General features: G+C 33.0%; 1 protein-coding gene across 3 annotated transcripts in view; it reads left to right on the forward strand.

Moving 5' to 3' along the window:
* Positions 1-756: 756 nt before the first annotated feature.
* Positions 757-23,700, forward strand: part of LOC111086011 (probable insulin-like peptide 7) — a 24,393-nt gene continuing 1,449 nt past the window's right edge. The window contains exons 1-5 of one of the 3 annotated variants that reach the window (XM_022387220.1): positions 757-980; positions 6,316-6,386; positions 7,716-7,807; positions 13,724-13,869; positions 21,061-21,212. In XM_022387220.1, the coding sequence (XP_022242928.1) occupies positions 13,757-13,869; positions 21,061-21,212 (265 nt within the window). In that variant the 5' untranslated portion in view covers positions 757-980; positions 6,316-6,386; positions 7,716-7,807; positions 13,724-13,756. Of the gene's footprint in view, positions 985-6,315; positions 6,387-7,715; positions 7,808-13,723; positions 13,870-21,060; positions 21,213-23,700 lie in introns of all 3 variants that reach the window. The other 2 variants (XM_022387221.1, XM_022387219.1) reach the window with 2 other exon arrangements.

Below are 23,700 nucleotides of genomic sequence, written 5' to 3' on the forward strand. Positions count from 1 at the left end.
TATTCACTTTACGTGCAGGTTAATAGCTGCTCTAAGCCAGACCCAAGAGTACTAAACTACTGAAGTTTTGGGTTTTTGATTTTTGCTTATACACTTAAAATATTGTCTAATTGAACTAGTTCTGTTCTTCATTTCCATTGAGAAACAAAAATAATCTTTTGGTTAATTCTGAAACTCGGGAACCATAAAGATGATCTAGAAGTATGTTGTTATGTCTGACCTCTTGTTCATTTCTAAAACCCACACCCCAAAATGTTTAAAAATAATAGTTTTTTTTGCAAAAATTAATGTAAAATTTTAAACCCGAGTTGATTTTCAAGAATATGTTTTTTACCCATATACAAACCTATAAAGATTGTGTAAACAAGAGAATATAAGAATACAATACCACATACTGTGGTTGCTGAAAGTACGAACTATTGCGTGCTGTCAGTAGCTCTTCACTCTATTGCACTTAAACCAGTATGTAGAATTACTTGTTAAAGTACAACATTATGTTACGCTTCAAGACGTAGGCGCAAATGTATATTTAATACAATACATACTTCTATATTCGTCAATCTCTCATTAATTACTTTTTTCCAATAAACGCTTTCGCAACAGATATTTTAGTACACGGTTCTACCTACGCTCTTCCATAACTGTTGCCTATGATGTTTAACTGCGCATGACATTGTCTGATGGGGACTAATAGGAATGCCTCGCAAACTACGCAATAATCGTAACCTTTCCTATATACTGGAAACAGCTTAATACTCGAAGGAAGTGTGTTTTATGAGCTCAGTTCAAAAGTTTTTAAAATTAAACTATTTTGTTTTGTAAACAAGAAAAACAAAGAGTTAAGTCAGAGAAAAAAATTAAGTAATATATAAGAAAAATATAAAAAATACCTTGTCAAGTAGGTAGAAGGAACACAAAATTATTACGATGTTGAACATGTGAAATATTTCAAGAAGGATATCTTTATATTTCCAGCTTAGGTAGGTAAGATTTGTACCAGAGGACCTCTAGATTTAAAAACACACAAGCGATGAGCAACTTGCAGGTTCAGTAATCTCAAGTAGCAATATGCTCTCTGGTGGTACATAAGGTTAAAGGATGCAATGTTTTACAGTAGGAATACATTCTCTAGTGGTAAGTAAATCTAAAAACAATACTAACTCATAGAAATACTATCCGATATGTTATGTAAGGAAGAAATGGTAAATCTTGTGTGGAGTAATAAGAAAATTACAGGTGATATTTTTCATACTAAGAACATACTCTGTATTAGAGAGTACGATTAGATACAGTGGTCATCTACTTCAAATAATCACTTTGAAGTAGAAATTCACGTATAATTGTAAATGAGAATAACTTCTCTAGCGAAATAATTTACAGATTTCGTGTTTATTAAACATTTACTGTTTTACTGGTAAATAAAGTCCTGAATAAGCGTTTTCGTTTCTTATTATGATACTTTCTAGTGGTAAAAAGTTAAGAAACTGTTAAGTAAAGTTATGGACCGTAGATCTCTCAAAACTAATAATAAATTATTTAATGATGAGTAAAGTTACGGACAATAGTTGTCTTTATACTAATAACATACTTTCTAGTGGTGATTAAAACTATGGGTAGCAAGTTTTCTCTAAACAGCAGTAGTGGTGAGTAAAGTTACGGACAATAGCTGTCTTTATACTAATAACATACTTTCTAGTGGTGATTAAAACTATGGGTAGTAGTTTTCTTTAAACAGTAGTAGTGGTGAGTAAAGTTACGGACAATAGCTCTTTTTATATACTAGTAGCAGGGTTGAGAAAAGCTAGAGATAGCAGTTCTCCATACAAGTAATACCTTCTGTATATTGTGAAAAGTTATAAAGAGTAGTTTTTCAGCAGCAGAATATACTTTTCAGAGATGGCTAAGTTTATTAACGGCACTTCTTTGTAGTGATGATGTAAGACGTTTTGTAAGTAAAGTTAGAAGTTGAGAATATACGTTAGGAATATACTCTACATTGGTTTCTTAAACTTGTGTCGTTTATTTGGGGGGTGGGGTATGTGAAATACTAGAATCTGAAAAATTAAATTTTTGGGGCTCCTCTAAAGTACGTCATTGAAGTATAATGTGTTATGCTAGGCTATATTAAAAAGGGAAGGAGTTAAGAGTTAGTGTCTTTTCATAACGCAAGTTTTTCCGATTTGATAGACTAAGTATTGTTTGTTCAACTTTGCGCAATGTTACTCGAGGGATATCAGCGCTAATCGATCCGAATTAAGAAGAGATAAACTAGAAGGAATACAGCTACTCAACATCAACCACCGCCAACTCTTGGACTGGTCTTTAACAATGAAAAATTGCATTGAGCGTCACAATATAACGTCCCCTTAGCTGAAAGGACGAGTATGTTCGATGACGGGATTCAAACTCACGAACCGTATATTGCGAGTCCAGTGCCCTAAACACCAGACCATGCCACAGAATCCCATTTTCAGTCTGATAGGTCTGTGTCAGTATTTTAGATATTGAATAAGAGAGTTGTGCTCTTACACGGCACAAAAGTAACTTCGATTGAAATAAATCGTGATGCAAAATTCCTTGTTTCTCTAGATTTTATCCTAGTTATTTTTATAATTATGGCGATAAAATAGTATATGGGATGACATCATGTATTGGTAGTCACTTGTAACTGTGAATATATGTTTTTCCTATTGTCTTTTGCGTTTTCTCTAATCACTGTGTCTATAATGGCATATACTCTAAGTTATATCACGAATTGCGAACTAGGTTGTGTAAATTGCAATGGAGACGTTCATGTTCACCGAGTTTTGCCCATGATTGCTCTATTTTTGTGCAATACCAAAACATTATTGGGTTTGTTGGCTCACAGGCTGTGACACAGTAAGACGTAGCTTGGTAGTTGGTAGTTGGTCATGACAGCGAACATTGTTTACTGTTACCTACAATATATGTACCATAGACTCTGGATAGATGCACGTATTTAGTATAAGATATTATTGTATATGTGTATATATATATATAAGTGTGTTCGTTTATGTTTATTGTATTACATACATAAGCGGAAATATAAAGAGAGAACAATTATTAGGGAATGCAGAACTTTGATACATACTTCAGTAGTTAAGGTAGACTTAAATAAAGGGTGTTGGTGGAGAACATGTTTGTTTTAGTCCAAAACTGAAACATTCGTAAATATATAGTACTTCATGAATGACATTCAAGCTACTGTTTGATTTTCATCGGATCTAATAAGAAGCATGCTGCAGATGTTTTCATTGGTGGTTATGAAAAATTATGTTCAATTATACACAATACAAATATCTGTAGGTTTTGCATCTTTTTTCGAGTAAAGTAAAGTCAATGTCCCTGGATGTTTCACAACAACAACAAAAAACCACACAAAAAATAGTGTACCTAGCCTAATAATAGCGATAAAAATTATGCTATACTTTTTTCTTATTTATTCCATTATGGATTCTATATCACAGGAAAGTACAAATAGCATTTTAAACCTATTCTTTGTCTGCCATACGTCACTGCCTAGAAACTCCTTCCTTCATTACAAGAACTACTGATGTACCTAGTATTTTATAATACATTTACTTTAATATTTTTGAGCTTTGTACACCTAAGGATCAGTTGCACACAACCAGATACACGTGGAAGATCCTTTGTGTCTAAGAAGAAAAAACAACAACCAATGAAATGAAGTTACTGCAGCATAACAGCAGTTCATACTGAAGAAAGGAAATATCGTGTGCTATCCTGTACAAATCAGGATATCACCTTCTCAGGTCAGCCTTAATGATTATTCTGAGGTGTGGTATGTGTTTTATATTTATTTACTAGTGAGCTGGTTGTGACCAGGGTGTTAATAAATTCAATTATATGTTGGCAGCTGAATCTCTGGGCTTCCAAAAGCTAAATAGACCAAGTATTTTCAACCCCGGCTTTAACTATCACCATTTCATACCTTCCATAGTTCAAATTAGCAGGAATGATGTTTCCTGCTGGTCTTGTGCAAGTTCCAGCTTCTTCATTGAAGCAGCAGACGTGATGATCCAGCCTGCCAACACAGCAATGATGGTACATTCTCCGAATGATAAAGCGCGCGAGAGAGTGCCACTAAACAGCTTATCTGCTGACCCAGGAAACTCTAAAGTAACTTTTTTGTTTCTTAAAAGTACGACTTATAAAAGACACGTCAGTAATTTAGCTCTTCCTCCTTAGTCATGCAACTCCTGACGAGTTAATTCTAAAATTTCAGATTTCCTGCTGTTTGAATTGCAAAGAGTCAAACCGAACTGAATTTGGCTGGCACACCTGGCACTATTTAACAAAATAATTATTTTTATTTTTTATTATTAAAATTTCTTATAATAATAGTATAAACACAATTTAAAGAACCAAAACTATTTATTTTTATATGATTAACACATACACATCGTTGTGTACATTATACTAAAACGTTTTTGAATATGCAAATCAGCAAGTAATGTGACAACCACAGCCGATATAAAGTCACGGGAGAATAGCGTGTATCAAAAGTACGTTTCCACATTGTTTAACTTTGCATAGATATTGTGGTGTAACCAAAAATTGACCACTTGGGCAAAGGTATGTAACAGCACTTTCTAGTGCAAAATATTCCTAAACTCAGATTATATTTCCGAGATGGGAAAATTAATGGCATTGCAACAAAAAGGAATGTGGATAAACTTGGGGCATCAACAACATTCAGTTAGTTACATCTCAGCCATGGTAAGCAAAGTGTGGCGTCTTGTAACAAATGTAGCAGAAACTGACACATGTCCCAGGAAACATAACCAAGAAGGATCTCCATTTCGAATCGAAGCCACACAGTATACAGGTTCACCAAAACAAGGCTTCCATTCATACCTCCCATTCAATCATTTCACACCTCAAACATCTGGAGAATGGAATGGAATGCGATTCCATATAAAAATATAACGGTCACGTTTTCAGATACAGTGCCTATAAATTTTTGTGTGACCAGACTGTTGAAACACGCGCTGGAAAACCACTGTTCTGATACGTTAGTTGAATTATATAAAGCTTTCAGAAAGGGGTGGTGTGCTTTGCACATGACAGTTTTGCGATGGAACTTCACTGCAAGGCTATTTTCAAGAGGAATGGTCGTCTATTACAGCATAATCGAACATAAGAACGTCGATTGTAATGACGTGATGAAGCTGCAAGTTCTTCTTAATATAAAGTAACAATGATTCTTTTTACTTATATGACAGCTGGATTTATCAGTCTAATTTTGCTTAAATTACTGTTAAACCAGTTTTTTTATCCGCGTTAAAGAGTTTAATTTCAGTATGTTTCTTATGTATTTTACAATTTATAAGTACTTGTTAACGGCATTTCATTTATTTATATTTATTTTAAAACTAAAAATCCATATCTTGTCTTGAATAAATATCATGACGTTTCATGTTTCTTTGAGCTTAAGAGAGCGTGATTCCTCTGGATCAAAGTTAAATCATATTAAAACCAAATATGGACTTAAAGTTCCATTAATATTTGATTGAGGTGGATTGTGATGGAAGGAAGGGCGTGGAGGTAATACTAAAACACTATGGCGTTAACCCTTTCATAACTTAGAAAAAGCATATATCTTCATTCAGGTATATTCAATTAATTGTTTTCAAACTCTGAGATTAGGTTTCTGTACTTGGTTAGAAGTTATAACAGGATGTACATTACTGTGAATGGGGCTATTCCTGTCTTCAGGCCAATGTGTTTACAAAAAATGTCATAATATTTGACCCTTTTATAACTAGTATAGGATATATTTTAAGTTGGTTATATTCATGTAAAGTTTTCTAAATTTTGATGCAAGTTTCTTCACTTCAGCAAGCTTGAGCGATTATCTAATTAAACATGTGTTTACAATAAATGTTGGGACTCAATGTTAAACTAAAACATTTTTCATTTAAATTTTTCTTATAACATTTCTAATAAAATTCATTATTCAGTATTCTCTAATCACAAATAAAAAATGACTTAAACCAAGCGTAAAGTTTAATGTAACTAATAACTTAATTAAGTTAAAACCATTTCATTACAGTCGTAAAACTTTTAATGTTCATGGTTGTGTTTAAAGGTTGTTGTTTTTATATCCTAAACGAAACGCCCTATAAATAACTTAGTTAAGCATGAGACTTGATATTATTAAGGAAACTATGTCTAATTTGACTAGTTAAACTTTTATTACATGTCGAGGAATAAAACTGGTGTTTAATGCAACATAAGAGCTTAACGATTTAGATAATTAAACAATTTCAGGAAAGGATACTTCCTACCCAACTTTGCCGTCAACATATGGAGCCTTTGTTTTGCTTCAACGTAATTCCTATGTGAGTTTAGTGACTAAGCTAGATCAAGCTGGACTAGTTAGATGGAAATTAGTATTAAACTATCTTTACATTTGTTCTTAAGTTATTTCTTTAGCACAATATCTGAGTTACATTTCATGATATGTTACCGCGCTCTATATCTTAATTAGCTTGGTCTGATATTTAACTACATCAAAAGAAGAATTTATAAGTAAAGTAAGTAAACTTTATAAACTTTCAAGCCCATTAAAATAAACATATATTCTTGATGTCCAGAAAAGTGTTTTGTATGACATCCTTATACGTAAATAATTATATCCTATAAGCATCAGTTTTTACTACTGGAAAACAAAAGAATAGTGCCACTGAAGTCAATATATATGATAGCAATGAAATCATATACTAATTAACTGTTCAACTTTCGTTCGCTCTAAAAACTTCGTAATATAATTTCTAATAGGTTTTTCTTCAAATTCTAAAATACACTGAATAGAAAAATAGCGACATTGACTCTGTTTTTGGTATTACTTAAATAATTCACTTTTTCAGTTATTAAGGCATTTTGTTATTTAACGAACACGTAAAGAAGTAAATCAAGGTAACGTGTATATCTTTTAATCCCCTGAGAAGAATAGAAGTACGCTTAGCTTTTGTTTATTTGAGTTTTCCATTGTTTGAGCTGTATGATTAAGTCATGACTTTTCTCAGAATAATTTCATAGTACTAAAAATATTTCATTTAGTGTTCCGTTAATGAAATAAACATTTGTAGTTTAAGTTTATACACAATGTATTTGTTAGAATGCTTAGAGGAGCTGTTAGCAAATCGTTCCAATTTTAGTGTATTAATTGTAGTTTGATGTTTCGTCATATTTTATTAATTTATACTTAGACCGCACGACTGTTACGCTTTTGAAACAAAAAAAAATTCTCGTGTCAGTAAATATCAGGTCTCCTTACATCCCAATTTCTATACTAGAGGACCGTCAAGAAAACAAAGCACTTTTGTAAACCAGTAATAAACCAATTCCTATATAATTTCATTCGTACTTAATTGTGATTTTATTCTTGAACAGGGTATAGAGTAATTATATCTAGAATAATTTTAGATATATTAAATTACATATTGAGGTGTTTGTTATGTATTCAATAGAGCATAGCGTCTGTGAGATAAGCCTTTTCCAGTGTATTTAAATAACTATTTACAAACGAATTTCAGCATTTTATTAAATTTCTACTTATTACCCAAGTGAAGTAATAAATTTAGTCCTAGCAAAAGTTAAGCATGAACTACTTTTTATTTGAATCACTAAATAAGAGCCGAATTATTTAATCTTTTAAACTCCATCAGTTTTTCTGGCTGTTTGCAACGGTGCGTGGACAAATAAATATTATTATCGGACGAGAAAGATCAAGAACTAAAAACGAAAAAAACAAAAACAGGTAAGTACTTGATCATTATTACTTCAAAATGTTTAGTACGTCAAAGAAGTTCAAGTAAATACATAGATTGAATCACTATAAACTATTTAATATCGTGTGTTTTCTTATGGATACGATTATGTGATAAAATAACATGCAGGAATGTCACCTTGAAATACTCTTTGTCTTTGTTTTTAGATTATTGCTTAACTAAATTGTATTTTCAAACTAAGCTGCTGGTGTCATCTATCCGTTTTCTGATATTATATATATTCGTAATTAGATTTTTGGATATTTGATTATTCACATTCTAGATTTTTTCTGGATGTTATATTGGTGGTAGAACCCAATTTTAGATTATCACTTACTCTAAATTGTGTTTTATTTTATCTCTGTTAAAGCAAGATTATTCATATTGCTTTGCCAAACAGCGTTTACTAAACTATTAATTGGGTTTACCTTGTGGTAGAATTTAGAAATAGGCGGTCCGGGTTCGAATCCGGGAAATACCACAAAATGTTTCCTGCCTTTTAAGCTGCGAGTGTGGTATAAGAGTGAGTCATTCTCTTAAAGTGAATGGTGGCAGTTCTGGTCAGCAGTTCATATAGTTTTAGTAGCATTGTCAAAAATACAAAAGAGAAAATACTTTATTTCGAAATTATCTTTTCATTGAGCATACCCGATTAAATGTAAAATATCTGCCTGAAACGCCTTATTTATTTTTTCGTTATTTATTTATTTTGTCTAAGAAATGATTTCAGACAATAAGTGCTGATAAGTATCAAAGTATTCAAATTCGATGACGAGGAACCCACTTTAAGACTAATAATGGTCAAGACGGCTTGAATGGGTAATGAAGAAAAACTTTAATATAAGTTTAACATAGCAGCAAATGTACAACGTTTCGACCTGATGATGACAAAAACCTTGTCGGAACGTTGTAAATTTGCTGTTATGTTAAACATATATTAAAGTTTTTTTTCATTACCCTTTCAAGCCGTCTCTAACCATTATAAGTATCAAAGTAGTTTTGTACGATCTGAAGGCAGTTGATTTTTTTAACCTTTATGTTATATTCTAAGTTATTTAAGTTTACCTTACAGACATAATGCTTAATCACCAGGTTAAATATTCATAGACAATTAGTATAATATATTCAGCCAGCGGGTATAAGTTTTATATTCTTGGTATAATAATACACTTTTTCACATTCAATTTCGTTTAGATAAGTTGCATATTTTTCAGAACTCTGATTTAATATGTGTGGTCATTCTTAGTTTAATTGGTTGTACAACCAAATAAATCCTGTATCACTTAGATAGCTCTTCATTCTTTAAAATATTCAACTTCCAAAGACTTGTGTGCTCTCCTCCACTTTAGTGTAATACTAATAATATAAACAATATTCATTAGCTATAGATAAATGCTTGTTTCGATTCTGTAATTGTTTAAACATACATTACTTACTAAACACATATTTACTTTGCCATCTCTACTAATTTAAAAACCTTTTCTTACTTCTTCAAAAGAGTTTACTGTATAAGTGGAAATAATAAGTTTGATAATGAGTTCTCTCTTTACAAAATGTTTATCCCTTCTAACGGTGTTTAGAATATATATACTTTTTATATTTCGACATTTCAACACTTGCGGCAGTACATCAAATACATATTTATTTACCTTGCATAATCTTCAATGGCAGCGGTGAAAAGTCAAATAATTAAAATGGTTATTAAGAAAAACGACAACATTACCCATCCAAATAATTACAAAGTAGTTTTGGCAATAATAAAATCTCCCACCATCTAACGCTATCATCATTACCTGAATGTCAAAAACATAATCTCAGCCAGTGTTATGCAAATATGAAAGTATTTTAGTGAAGTTATTTTCATAAGTTTTAAAATTAAAAAAATAACATTTACTAAGTCGCTTTTATATTGAAAAGCTGTTTTCTTTAAACAATGAATCTATTTGTCTATGTATTAATTTATAGAGTAATCTTGAAAATATTCATAAAAGCATGGTTTACTAAAGTTAATTAAAAATATCTTACGATGCAGATAACTTGAAGTTCTATAAATAAACGACATAAACAATGGTATTATTCCTGCACATCTCCAGTGGCACAGTGGTAAGTCTGCGAACTTATAACGCTAAAAACCGGGTTGCGATTTCCATGGTGAGCACAGGACAGATAGCTCATTCCTGAAGTCAGCATGAAGCAGCTGAGGGTCATTTAACACGTTTTGCTGAGTAGTCTTGTACATGGGTTTGCTAGATATTCTTGTGCTATACGAATGTGCAATAAATAGTCTTGTACACACAGGATTGCTGAACGGTTTTATACAATACGAGTTTGCTAAATAGTCTTGTACCATATGGGTTTCTTTAATAGTCTTATAAAATATGGGCTTGCTGAGTCTTGTACAACATGGGTTTCTTTAATAGTCTTATAAAACATGGGCTTGCTGAGTCTTGTACCACATGGGTTTCTTTAATAGTCTTATAAAACATGGGCTTGCTGAGTCTTGTACCACATGGGTTCTTAATAGTCTTATAAAATATGGGCTTGCTGAGTCTTGTACAGCATGGGCTTGCTGTGTCTTGTACCACATGGGTTTCTTTAATAGTCTTATAAAACATGGGCTTGCTGAGTCTTGTACCACATGGGTTTCTTTAATAGTCTTATAAAATATGGGCTTGCTGAGTCTTGTACAACATGGGTTTCTTTAATAGTCTTATAAAACATGGGCTTGCTGAGTCTTATACCACATGGGCTTGCTGAGTCTTATACAACATGGGCTTGCTGAGTCTTATACAATATAGGTTTGCTGAGTCTTGTACAACATGGGTTTCTTTAATAGTCTTATAAAACATGGACTTGCTGAGTCTTGTACAACATGGGCTTGCTGTGTCTTGTACCACATGGGTTTCTTTAATAGTCTTATAAAACAGAGTGCATAATTCTTCTCGTGATTAATGGCATGCGCACGTTTTATTGACGTCACGACAGTACAAATTGCAACGTTAAGTGACGTTATTTTAGTGTCTACTGACTGACTGACAGACAACACACTACTGTATAGTGATGTGAGTGGTTAAAACAGGTGACCCCTCCAGACGGCCTTCCGCCCCTTTCGGGGACATTAAATTGAAAATTTATCTTTAAAATTATCTATATATATTATTTCTTAGTGTAATTCTAGATATTATATATGTTTTTTCTTTTAGTGTTGAATTATTGGTCTTGTTTTATCTTTACTTCTTGCTCTATAATAATAATATAAAACTTTTAAACCTATTCTCGCATGGCACCACTACAACATGCGAGGTTTTCAAAGTATTACTATGTACTAATCATAGTAACCAAATATTCATTAACCAAAAGCCATACTTGGTTTATTCAATCATGCATGAAGATGTTAAATTATTATTTAAAACAATGTTCTATTGTTCATCTTTTTGGATAGTTAAATATATGCTGATTATATATAAATGTATAGCTTTGATGACTTTAAAGCCCCTTAACATTTAGAAATATCCGTGGTGGATTTCACTTTCTAGCCACAGCGTGACTTTTCTCATCCAATTATACTGCAGTTTGAAAAATAAAATAAAATAAGACTGAATTAAACTGAACTAAAGTGGCATGCATTTATGTACACTGCCCAATACAATCAAAGAAATTTATATTATTTTAATTTTAGCAATGCAAAACTATTGCTATAATGCTAATCATCCTTGCCAGTCACCATTTTCAGTTCATTTTTATGCTATATCTAATAATCTGATATGCAAGTAATAGGTCATTCAAACCACGATCGTAAGTAAATATTTGGCAGAAATGGCTTTACATCTTTATTGTTCATGGTATTTCAAGTTAATAAGGATTGTTCAGATTCAGTTGATAGTATGCAATGAATTTCATACCTGCTCCATGGTGGGGCAGAAAGCTACTGCATAATATAGGTTACTCTATTTGAACAATCCCTTCTTTGTCAAGGAAATAGTCGACCAGTTTCTTTAACTGTATCTATTATGTGTTATACTTATCTTGGTTTAAGTTACAAAAAAAAAAAAACACAATGCATTTCATATTCTAACGCATATTACTTTTAATTTTTTGGAACATCATTAGCGGTTTCAACTGAAGGTATGAACCAGAAGTGTTTTAATTGACTAAAAGGGTATTCTAATTAGAGAGTTATGAGCTAACTTAGAGAAAACAGCTAACATTCATTAATACAAATCTTAGAATCTAATTGAATATGGAGTATTAAATAAAGTCAATCCTAGTTCAATATCATTGAATCAAAAGGTCACAAGTAAATTAATCCTTTTCGTGCTTTAAAGGCATTTACATAAGGCCAGTGTTTAACTTCGGTTTCCTCTGGCAGGAATGGATGAGAATGGTAACACATCCTCGTTGAATAGAATACCAATCCCTCCTAGGTTAACCACAAGTTACCTGCTGGGACACATTGTACTGAAGCAGTTGGAGTCAACTATCTTGCATAGAGTCACAAACACGTTGCACTGGCAAGTCTAGAACACGCAACCTTTCATATACGACTTCAAAGCACTAAGCCACGACGCCATTAATGACATAACGAAAAACCTTCACAAACTACAAGTATCGGTTTAAACATAAAACTTACGTGTTTTATTTTATAATTTTTGTAAAGTGTACTTTGTAATTCTTTTGGTATTTCTGTGTGTTTATAATTGGTAAAAATTTATAGAATAAATATTGATGGCTCTCCAGTGGCACAGCGGTATGTCTGCGGACTTACAACGCTAAAAACCGGGTTTCGATACCGGTGGTGGGCAGAGCACAGATAGCCCATTGTGTAGCTTTTTGCATAACTTCAAACAAACGATAAATATTGTTTTTCTTTTTTATACACACACACACCATCTACGTTTTGCGAAACGACGTTTTTGCGGTATTTTAGTTTCTCATGTTATTATATCATTAAGTTGACGTTACTAAATGTATGGGTTAGTTCAATATCACAGGCAATGTGTCAGAAGTGAACCAGAAATTAGTTTTTATTCTTTGTATTCTATTTTTCTATAAGAGCGATGATCAAATCTCACTATTCGATCAAAGAAGAGTTGGCGGTCTAGATTTTTTCCCTGTAGTCTGTCAGATCAAAATTAGTGAGTAGTGACGAGTACACACAAATAAAATATGTATTATGTGGATCTGGCGAAAGTTCGAAACAAACAAATCCTGTCTACATTGTCTATTTATATTTCATTGTTTATGTAGAATCTCTTCTTATTTTTTTCCCTGCCCCCCCCCCTCTCAGTGGCACAGGTGTATGTCTGGGGACTCTAGAAACCTGGCTTCGATACTCGTGGTGAGCAGAGCACAGATAGCCCATTGTGTAGCTCTGTGCTTAACTACAAACAAACAAACCCTTATTTTCCCCTATGGGTAAGCATGAAGGCTTATAACGCTAAAATTTGGGATTCTGTACACGCAAAGGATGCAGCGCAGATAGCTGATTGTGTAGCTTTCCCCTTAACAACAAACAAACTCAAGTTACTTTTAGATCCAAATACTGTCCCTTGGAATGTTTTATTTCTTTCATTGCTGACACCATTACGACTTAGTGGCATATCTGGAGGCTTATAACGCTAAAATCCCGCAGATAACCCATCGTGTAGCTTTGTACTTAAACAAAAAAATATTTGATTGCTCTTCATTTTCTTTTCTTTAGAATTCTACCCCAGCTTTCTATGACATGCTATTCCTTTATATTATATTCTATATTTCGTTTAAGTTATTTTCTATTCCGTTAAATGGTGTCATTGATTGCAATGATATTTGCTTACTAGTTTAAGATGTTTTCTTTAGTAACTTTCTATCCTTCCGGGTTAACTATTCCTTTTTTCTTCTGACAATCGTTCCTTAATTTTTTTCAGATTCTACATCTATGTTTCATACATCCATCCTACATGGAGAAGTTAAAGCTAAATAAAGGCGTGGTAATTCTGTGGAAAGCATTGTTTATTGTTTCCGTCGCAAGAGCTACTATTGATCCAAAATGGGAGACAGTTTTTAAAAGCAGGTAAGTCAATATCATTCGTACCATATCTGTCGAACTTCGTAACTAACTTGTCAAAGTACAAAATTAGAGCTTTTTATAGAACGCCCTACTGAAAATTTAACCCTTCACAAATGATAATTTAATTCCTAAAATTTGTTTAGTTTGTAGATCAGCGAGATTATTTGCATGATGTATGGTAAGGTATTGAGAAGAATGTATGATTAAAAGTCAAGTGAAAGTCAGATTTAACTAAATTGTTTGTTTTCTTAAAAAGAACTTAGTGGGTTACTGGTACTTAAGGATAGATATGGAATACTAATAGTTGTACATCAAAGACAAGGTACGTGTAGCGTAAAGTTAAAGGTTAGTTTCGCTTATTTTATCGTTTACCAAAAATACCACATGTCAGCCTTATAACATCATGGTCGTTAAGTTTATGTTTGGGTAAGAGTTTTTGTGCTGATGTGCAATGTATTCTACAAATAGTTTTTCATATGAAATCAGAATAAGTTTTAAATCATTGAAGTGTAATTAGCTAGTGTGGTTAAACTGAGGACTTGTGATGCCATTCTAAATTGTTTGCAATCATTGGATGACGAAATATATTTCTTTTAAATATTTGATGAGGGAGTGAATTTTACATTTTCAATAGTGAATTTTGCCTACGATGACTCTGGGGAAAAAATGACGAGGGTTAAATTTTCAATAGCTCAGAATTATATGTGTCCATATTTTTTCCAAACTTCAACTGAACTGATTTTTCCTCTTCTAATACCTAGGCGTTTCATTCTGTTAGTTGAAATAAAGGGGCAACAGAAGGGTGAAAATGCCTAGAAAACGAAACTATTACAAATTTTGAATTTTCCTTAAAACTGATTTAATGAATCCTCGTGCTAAGTGGCGTAATAGGACCCAAAAAGGTAGGTTTAGCAGAGAGTTCCTCATTTTTCGACAAAACCTAGATCCTTAAAGACAGTCTCATTCCCCTTCTACGCTAGCTAGAGGGGTCCCAGAGATCGAGTAAGCCGACAGTTATTTTGTGGGGCTTATAGGCCGGGAAAAACAACTAAATATTATGTAAAAGCTGAAATAGACTTGATGAGTCACATATGACAGTCAATAGGATTTTACCTGAATTGACAACAAATTAAACATATCAGCACCTAATCAAATTTTTATAGTAATCAAAAGAACACCAAAGAAGCTTATTGTTACACGTGGTGGATTTCAACATCTGCATACTAAAAGTATTATCAAAATAGCGACATAAAAACCTGAAAATGAAGGTTTGTAGAATCAATTTCCTCTACAAAAGAGAAGATACAAAACGGCAGATTGCTGAATTGGAGTCAATTTATCCGAATCCGATTAGATATATTTTTACAGTAATCATTATCAACGAAGCCAGCTAGTTGTTTCTGGTTTTTTGGTTCAGAAAAAGACTAAACTATTTTCCGTGTCTTTACACAGTCCATGCTTGAAAATGGGCGCAAGTAGACCTCAAATTCGTTTCCGAAAATTTTGACATATAAAATTGCCAAAAGTTATTTTCTTTCTAAAGAAAATATTAATCAAATTAGTCGTTTAAATTACATGCCCACGAACGCTTGCAAAAAATATTTAAATGACAAACGTTGTGTAGTAGAAAGAAGATCACTGATTTGAAAAAAAAAATTAAGTCTTTAATACTTTAAAGAAATAATTTGTATTGTGAGATAAATATTATAGGAATACGCAACGTTTTTATAGAAGTTGTAATATATCCAAGCCCATATTATATAGAACACCTTGTATTTGATTATTTTATTAAAAGAACCTGACACGATATCGATAATAATTGGCAAATTAATTATAAATCGACTACACTGATTTAAATAAGTTCAATTCAATGACATTTATGCTATATCAATTTTAAATAAACAACATTAGAATATTTCTGAAAATATTATTTTCTAATTTCTCCAAAGAACGCCAGTAGGGGTCACCTGTTTTAACCACTCGCATCACTATACTAGTGTGTCATCTGTCACTTAGTCACGAGACACTAAAACGACGACGCACAAGGGACGCTTAATGTTGCAATTTGTACTGTAGTGACATCAGTAAAACTTGCGCATGCCATGAATCATGAGAAGAATTATATACTTTGTAGGCTACAATTCAGAATGACATATGAATTTCAAAAGCAAGACATAAAAATATTTGTTACTCTTAATTTTGGTTTTATTTATTCGTGAAACAGAACACTTTCGGAAACCCTTTGCAAGTGCATCTAATCTTTGGTTCTGCTTTCGCACAAAATTTCTCTTGTTATCATATTTGTCACTTTAACGGCATCTCCCCAATTAAAATCACACTTATTTAAATATGAAAGGAAATGGTATCTATTTTGAGTGCTGTGCCATCTATTACTGATTGTTCAAACTAAATATGATACGTTTTATGTTATCGTGTTTTATAAAGTTTGTGAGTAATAGTGTGACTTAGTTTTGATCATTTTTGTTGTAACAATTATTGCAAATTTAGAAATATGTTTGTGTCGTAAAATGCTATAAAGTTAGGGAAAAGCTTATTTTTGTATTTGTAAATAACTAAAAAAAGAACAGTTTTTCATCGATGTTAACTGATGAACTTAATTTGACAAAATAAAAAAAACATACTATAAAACACAGATTCGCCATACGAAGTTTCAGGCCTCCATCTTTTACTATTATTATGTGATAGTTGTTTTAGATTTCTTTGTAATGGCTTTTCTTTTCATAAAAATATCTAGTTAAGTTAAAAACAGGTAATAAAAGCACGCAAACGGCCAATGTTGTTTTAAGTACACAATTATAAACTTTATTCTAAGACCGTCAACGGTCTCAAAACAGACACTTTACATGCCTCGATGTCGAATAACGTCGTTCTCAGAAGTGTAAAATCAGAATCAGTGCAAACCATATATATTTTGATTCCTCACTCTTGAGAATGACATCATTCGACGTCGAAACATATAGTGTCTGTTTTGAGAACGTTGACAGTCTCAAAAAAAAGTTTTTATTTGTGTACATAAAACAACGTTAATTGTTTGTGTGCTTTGATTATTCATATTCTTATAAGTACTTTGAATTTTAACCTTTTGTTATTAAAAAAGAGTTTTAAATCAAATTAATTTTGTAATCTGTGACGTTCATATACCCTTGAGGAAAGTGTAAGCCGAAACGATGGGTAGAATGAACAAACATTTATCTGAAGTTGTTTTTCGTCTTCATTGAAGTTTATTGAGTTTATTTGTCAGTTTAAACAGAAATTTCACTAACTTGTTAATTCCTTATCTCTAACTTGTCAACATAAGTATATCAGTGCACATTGATTACACTAACCGTGGAATTTAAAGTTGAATAAATAAACGGTTTTGTCACCATTAAGTGGACTGAGCTGTGATTTACTCTTTTTACCATATAATCCAAAAGAATCCAAACAATAATAAAGATCATTACAACACTTGTATCAAGAGTGAGATACAGTTTTGATAAAAGTTTAAGATCAAATCCAAAGTGTACTTTAAAATGGTGACACGAGCTTGCAGCAACAATTAAAATAATATGGAAGAAAGGCCAGAGCGAAAATGATAGAAAGATTTGTAAAACGTTTTTAGAAGAGAGCCAGCAAATAGTTATAAGAAAGATGTGGGATTTTAAAGAAAAAATTACAAGAACAAGACATATGACTTACACAGGAATTATGAACAAAAATTAGTTTGGCCAAGGACAAAATAGAAAATGTACCCTCCACTAGAAATCCATAACAACTATCATGCGTTGGTGGTCAACTTATCAAACAGATGTGGATTGTCAGATTAGAAAGAAGTTTCTAAAGTAAAGTGAGGATAAAGGGCAAGACCTTATCTGAACTAACTAAAGATGTGAAAAGATTTGCCCAATTATTTTATCCAAATGTTTCACGTGATTGGAAGGGGGTATTGGTCCACGATCAATTCATAGATGGCGAAGGGGTTGATAATATACGAACTACACTAAAGCACAGTAGGTGTATATCTTCAAAGAAGGTTGTCCTTTGGTGATGGAACTAGAGTCAATTAAAAGCGCATGTAAATAACTAAAGGTTTCATTTGAAAATTGCGTAATTGTTATATCATAGTGCAGAAACATCAACTTCTTCTGATGGAAGTACAAACAATTGCTAACATTAGTTAGACAAATGCTTACTGAAAATGGAAGAAATAAACCTCAAAACAGTAGGCTTTTCAACTACAATTGAAAATAATATACTAACAAAAACGGTATGAAGTAAACCTGCTCCTAGAGGATCAGAAAAAAATTGTGATAAACAAGACAGGCGAAACTGTAATAAAAAAGATGAATCTCAGAGTCTAAACTAATGAAAGAAACAACAAAGAGCTAACCAGTCATCAGAAAACAGCAATTAGCTACATGCAGTTAAGGGCCGAAGTTAGTTTGAATACTCCATTTGTCCGAATTAAGATAAGGAGTTTATTATTTAAAGAAACTAGGTTATAAGTGAATGTATTCATTGATGGGAAGAATTGTAAGATGCGAAGCTGCGCAAGATGTACTTCTACATGAAAAACATCAGAAGTAATTATAGTATTTTGGCACTTGTGTATAAAGTTAAAATCATAAATAACATTCAACGATAAACTGGTACACAATTAACATTTTAATTGTGTACCAGTTTAACGTTGAATATTATTTATGATTTTAACATTAGAAGTAGTTACCTTAAAAACAAGACTTAGGAAATCTGATCTCAAATCTTCCCATAATGGGAGCTTGCTACCTCATTTACAGGAGTTGTATGTCCAGAACTGTGAAAGTCTTATAATTGAACAATACTATGAATTGTATGACTTGCTCATATAATACCAAAATACTTGCTTCAATAGACCTCATGACTTAGGTTGGAAAAATCAAATATCTCACAAGTGTGATATTAAAGAAGAAGCACCAATACATCAATTTGCCAGATGACTCTGAATTGCAAAACAGGCTAAGGCTTTCAAATATATAAAAGCCATGACAGAACAAGGAGTAATAGAACCAAGTAATGATCCTTTGTCATTGTCAATTGTACTTGTAGAAAAATGGCGGACAAAGAAGGTTTACTGTAGACTACCAGAAGGCAAAGAATTCAAAAGAAATATTCTTAATTATTGCACTGAATGCACCTTGAATATATATCTGAAACCACTTTTTTAACATTTGATCTGAAGAGTGGATACTGACAAGTCTTTACTACAGGAAATTGGTTGTTGCAATACTGTATTACTTTTGGATTATGTAATGCACCTGATAGATTTGAACAGTTAATGAAATTTGTTTTTCTTGATTACTGAACTATTCTAGGATATGGTACTCATTTACTTACATGACATAATCACATATGGGAAGACCTTCAGTGATGCTTATGGTGGGTTAAGAACATAAGGAATGATTGAGGAAAGAGAACTTTAAGCTGAATCCCCCAAAACACATGAATTGTTCTGTCAACAGGTAAATTTGTTGGGACACATAGACACATAGTAGAAGAAACAGAGTGTCTGCAGACCCAACCAAGACTGATTCTGTTCAAAACTGGCCAACTGAGGTAGAAAGACTTCTTGGATTGTGCTCGTACTATCATTGTTTTATAAAGTCATTCCCTGAAATAGCTCATCGTTTTCACAAACTGTTGGAAAAACCAAACAAGTTTTGCTGGACTGCTGATTGTAAACATGCATTCAGCAAACTGAATTAATAACTAACTACTGCTCCTATTCTAGCATACCCAACTCTTGAAGGCACACTGATATGGGATATAGAAGCAGCTGATTTTGCAGTGAAAACAGTGTTGTCAGAAGTACAGTATGGGAAAGAACATTTGATAGCCTACAATAGCCATGCAATAAATTCTGTAAAAGGAATTAATGTATAATTAAAAAAGAGCTAATAAGAGTATTTCGAGCCTTAAATGGACATAAATTTACACTCCAAACAAATTATGTAGCAGTAAAGAGATTGATGGGCTTCCAATATCCAGAAGGACAGATAGAAAGATGGTTTCAGAAACTTTTGGAATGCAACTTCACCATCTTGCAATATCTTGAATGGAGCCATGGAAATGCCGATGCATTGTCACAAAAACCTTGTATTCCCCCCTTCCGTGGCACGGCGGTATGTGTGCAGACTTACAACCCTAGAATCCGGGTTTCGATACTCGTGGTGGGCAGAGCACAGATAGCCCATTGTGTTGCTTTATGCTTAACTTTAAAAAAACACAACAAAATTCAAAATTGGTCACCCACAGATGATGAAGAACTGTATTTTATCATGGTGACGTGGCATGATTCTACAGTCCATGCTGCAAGAGAGGTATATCTCCAAATTTACGTAGATGTTAGGAGGAGTTCTATGCTCTAACCAAAAGGAGCAATGATATGGTGTATAGAATCCAGAAGGACAGAAAGTCCAAACCAAAGATGATTCACTGTAATCATCTTTGTAAATACGTCAGCAAGATAATGGCCAAATCATTACCTCAAAAGAAAATTTTGCTAGAGACAAGTCAACCTGTTGAAGAGCTTAAGATTCCTGTCAAGACCACTTTTGATGTATCACCAGAGATAGAGCTACACAATGAAATTCTTCAGCCACCTACTGGAAGAAAGCACTCCAATGACGATATAGCAAGTGTTGATAAAAGACAAGATTATCATCTCATTTTCATACCTAAGTTATGAAAAATAAAACCATTAAAAAGAGTTGCTAACGGGATGGTAATAAGAGTAGAGAAAGAATAATTTTTCAATCAAAATTTGATTTTACTTTGTTCCACACATTAATTCATAATATCATTACTATAATGTATATATTTATGAATATTCATGCTGACAAGAGTTACTTTGTTCTTGAGTGTGAATGTTTCAGTTTAATGCGCCATTTTGTTGGTATGTTTTAATATTCTGTGATGGGCGCGACTCAATAAGTATGTCCGTCATGAAAGTCTAGGAAACCATATAATTGAGCTATTTTTACAGTTTACGTTTGATTTGATTACATTGATTACAACATTACTATATAGTAACGAACAATATAAAAAAGTTTGGAATATATTATTTCCTAATCTGTATTTCAAATATGTGATTAACGATCCATACAATGCCAGTGTTAATTATTTATATAAAAAAAAGATATTTATTTTTCCGTGTAGAAGTAACTTGGACTGGCAAGCTGTCTGGCATGAAGAACGCCACCAACGCTGTTTTCGTGAATTAGTTAGTCACATGGACTGGGCATGTGCAAAGGATGTCTATAAAATCAGACGAATGAAACGAAGCAAAACTTTAGTGGACAGGGCATTGGGTACAAAGTATTGTTTGTTTGTATGCCTTTCTATACGAGTGTACATCGTTAATTTAGGAAATTTATCATTTCTAGAAAATCAAACATAATTCATAATAAGCTTTCACTATCTTTTGAATCCTTATCATATTTTACTAGCCAATCGATAGAAGATTCTATTCAGGTAAATTAAATTTATATTTAAAGACAAATTTATATAATTTAATTGAGATTCTTTATTTCAGCTTATATAAATTTTTCAAATATGTTCGAGTTCCAAATATTCTCTCCAAGAAAGAAATCCGTTAAAATAAATAGCACTGCAGCAATTCGCTGAGTGGTCCAATATAATAACTTAAATAGATGGCTTTGTTTGTTTGTTTGAAGTTATGCACAAAGCTACACGATGGGCTATTTGCGCTCTGCCCACCACGGGTATCGGAACCCGGTTTCTAGCGTTGTAAGTCCGCAGACATACCGCTGTGCCACTGGGGGGGGGGGGGGCTATAATAATAATAAAAAGCACACACGTGAGACGGGCGAAAGGATATTATGCTTAAAAGTAACGTGAAAACTAACACCAGCTTAAAACGGATGCCACTGATAATGAGTAAACTACTGCTTCTTGTACATAACTTGATTTAAATGTATCATCAGTGACTGACGTTTTATCAGTGGACGTAAATTGTTATCTCAGCTTGTATGTGTCTTTCTTGGTGTCAAGTAGGAAAAAACAACTGCTTTTGTTTTTTTACCACACGTAGATGAAGGTATTGGATAAATAAAACACGTATTCACAGATTCTTTATAAGGCAACGATCTCAGCTGGTAGTTTGTTTGTATCTTGCGTAAACACGTTAGAACCACATTCTTTGTTAACGGGCGTTATGTTGACCCATCTGTTAACAGTCGATTTCTTAGGCCTTATGTTGACCCATGATGTGCACAAATCTACTGGGTTTGTATCGGGGACACTTTAATTTAACAAACGTTTGTTGCATGATAAAACTGTCTGATGGTTTGAAAACAAAATGTTCTCAAATGCTAAAGCAGCTTGTGAAAGTAGCCTGCTATAAATACTACTACCCTAGTATGGCAGAAAAGTTCTGAATATTCTGTATAGACGAGTATAGCTACATGAGGGCTATCTGCGCTAGCCGTCCCTAATATAGCAGTGTAAGACTAGAGGGAAGGTCACCATCACCCACCGTCAACTCTTGGGCTAATCTTTTACTAACAAATAGTGGGATTGACCGTCACATTATAACGCCCCCACACCTGAAAGGGCGAGCATGTTTGGTGGGATGGGGATGCGAATCAGCGACTTTCAGATTGTGAGTCGAGCACCCTAACCATCTGGTCATGCCGGGTCTAAGAGAATATTGTAGTTAATAAGTCTTTATTATAAGAACATCTGTGTTTTCTGAACTTCTTCAACGTTGTAACTATTTTTATGCTCATTCTGCAAGTTTTGTGTGTGTGTGGGGAGTTTTATGGAGTTTTAAGTAAATGACACACGTTGATTTAAAACATCAGAATTTATATAGTCTTTTATTTTTCTTCTAATGCATTAGCATTCGCTGAACCTTTCAAAAATAATTTTTCGATTTCATTGCCGACAATTCGGCCAGTTTTAAAAGCTACAGTTTCATTGAACTTTGTGTCCTGTATCATTTGGAATACATTTCTTGCAGAATGCCAGCATGTTGAATCACGTTTCTCTGTGCACCGATGAATAATTAAAAAGGATTTTGTAGTTGAATTCATTAGAAGTTTCGTCAGATGAGGTCACATTATGACTCATGTTACTAGTTATATTTGAACTTAATATCATTTGATAGTGCCTGCAGCTGTTAAATTTTGTTGTGTTCTTTCTTTTTACACACACGATTTCCTCTTAATAATTGCCTTTATATGGTTTGGTTAACCTGTTACTGGTTTGGCAAAAACTGTTCATTTACCCGATTAACAGTTTTGGGAACACGGTGTGTCTATTGTTAAAAGATTCAGTACACTGTTCTTCAGACTGAATGGCGAGTCAACATTTTGGGTTACATCGTATCTTCGAGTTATAACCTGTTAAGAGTCTTGTTACTGTACCTCTCACTAAATTGGCTTTTAACAGTTTGGTAACACTATACCTCTCATTTAATTACCTTTTAACAGTTTGGTAACACTGTACCTCTCATTTAACTACCTTTTAACAGTTTGTTACACTATACCTCTCATTTAACTACCTTTTAACAGTTTGTTACACTATACCTCTCATTTAACTACCTTTTAACAGTTTGGTAACACTGTACCTCTCATTTAACTACCTTTTAACACTTTGTTACACTATACCTTCCGTTGATTTGACATTTAACAGTCTTGTTACACTATAATTTTAAATGAATTGAGTGTTAACGTTTGGTTACACTGTACCTCTCACTGAATTACCAGTTAACGGTTTGTTTGAAGTTAGGCACAAAGTTACACAATGGGCTATCTGTGCTCTGCCCACCACGGG

Source organism: Limulus polyphemus, unplaced genomic scaffold, assembly GCF_000517525.1.
Source record: "Limulus polyphemus unplaced genomic scaffold, Limulus_polyphemus-2.1.2 Scaffold779, whole genome shotgun sequence".
NCBI classification, from domain to species: domain Eukaryota; kingdom Metazoa; phylum Arthropoda; class Merostomata; order Xiphosura; family Limulidae; genus Limulus; species Limulus polyphemus.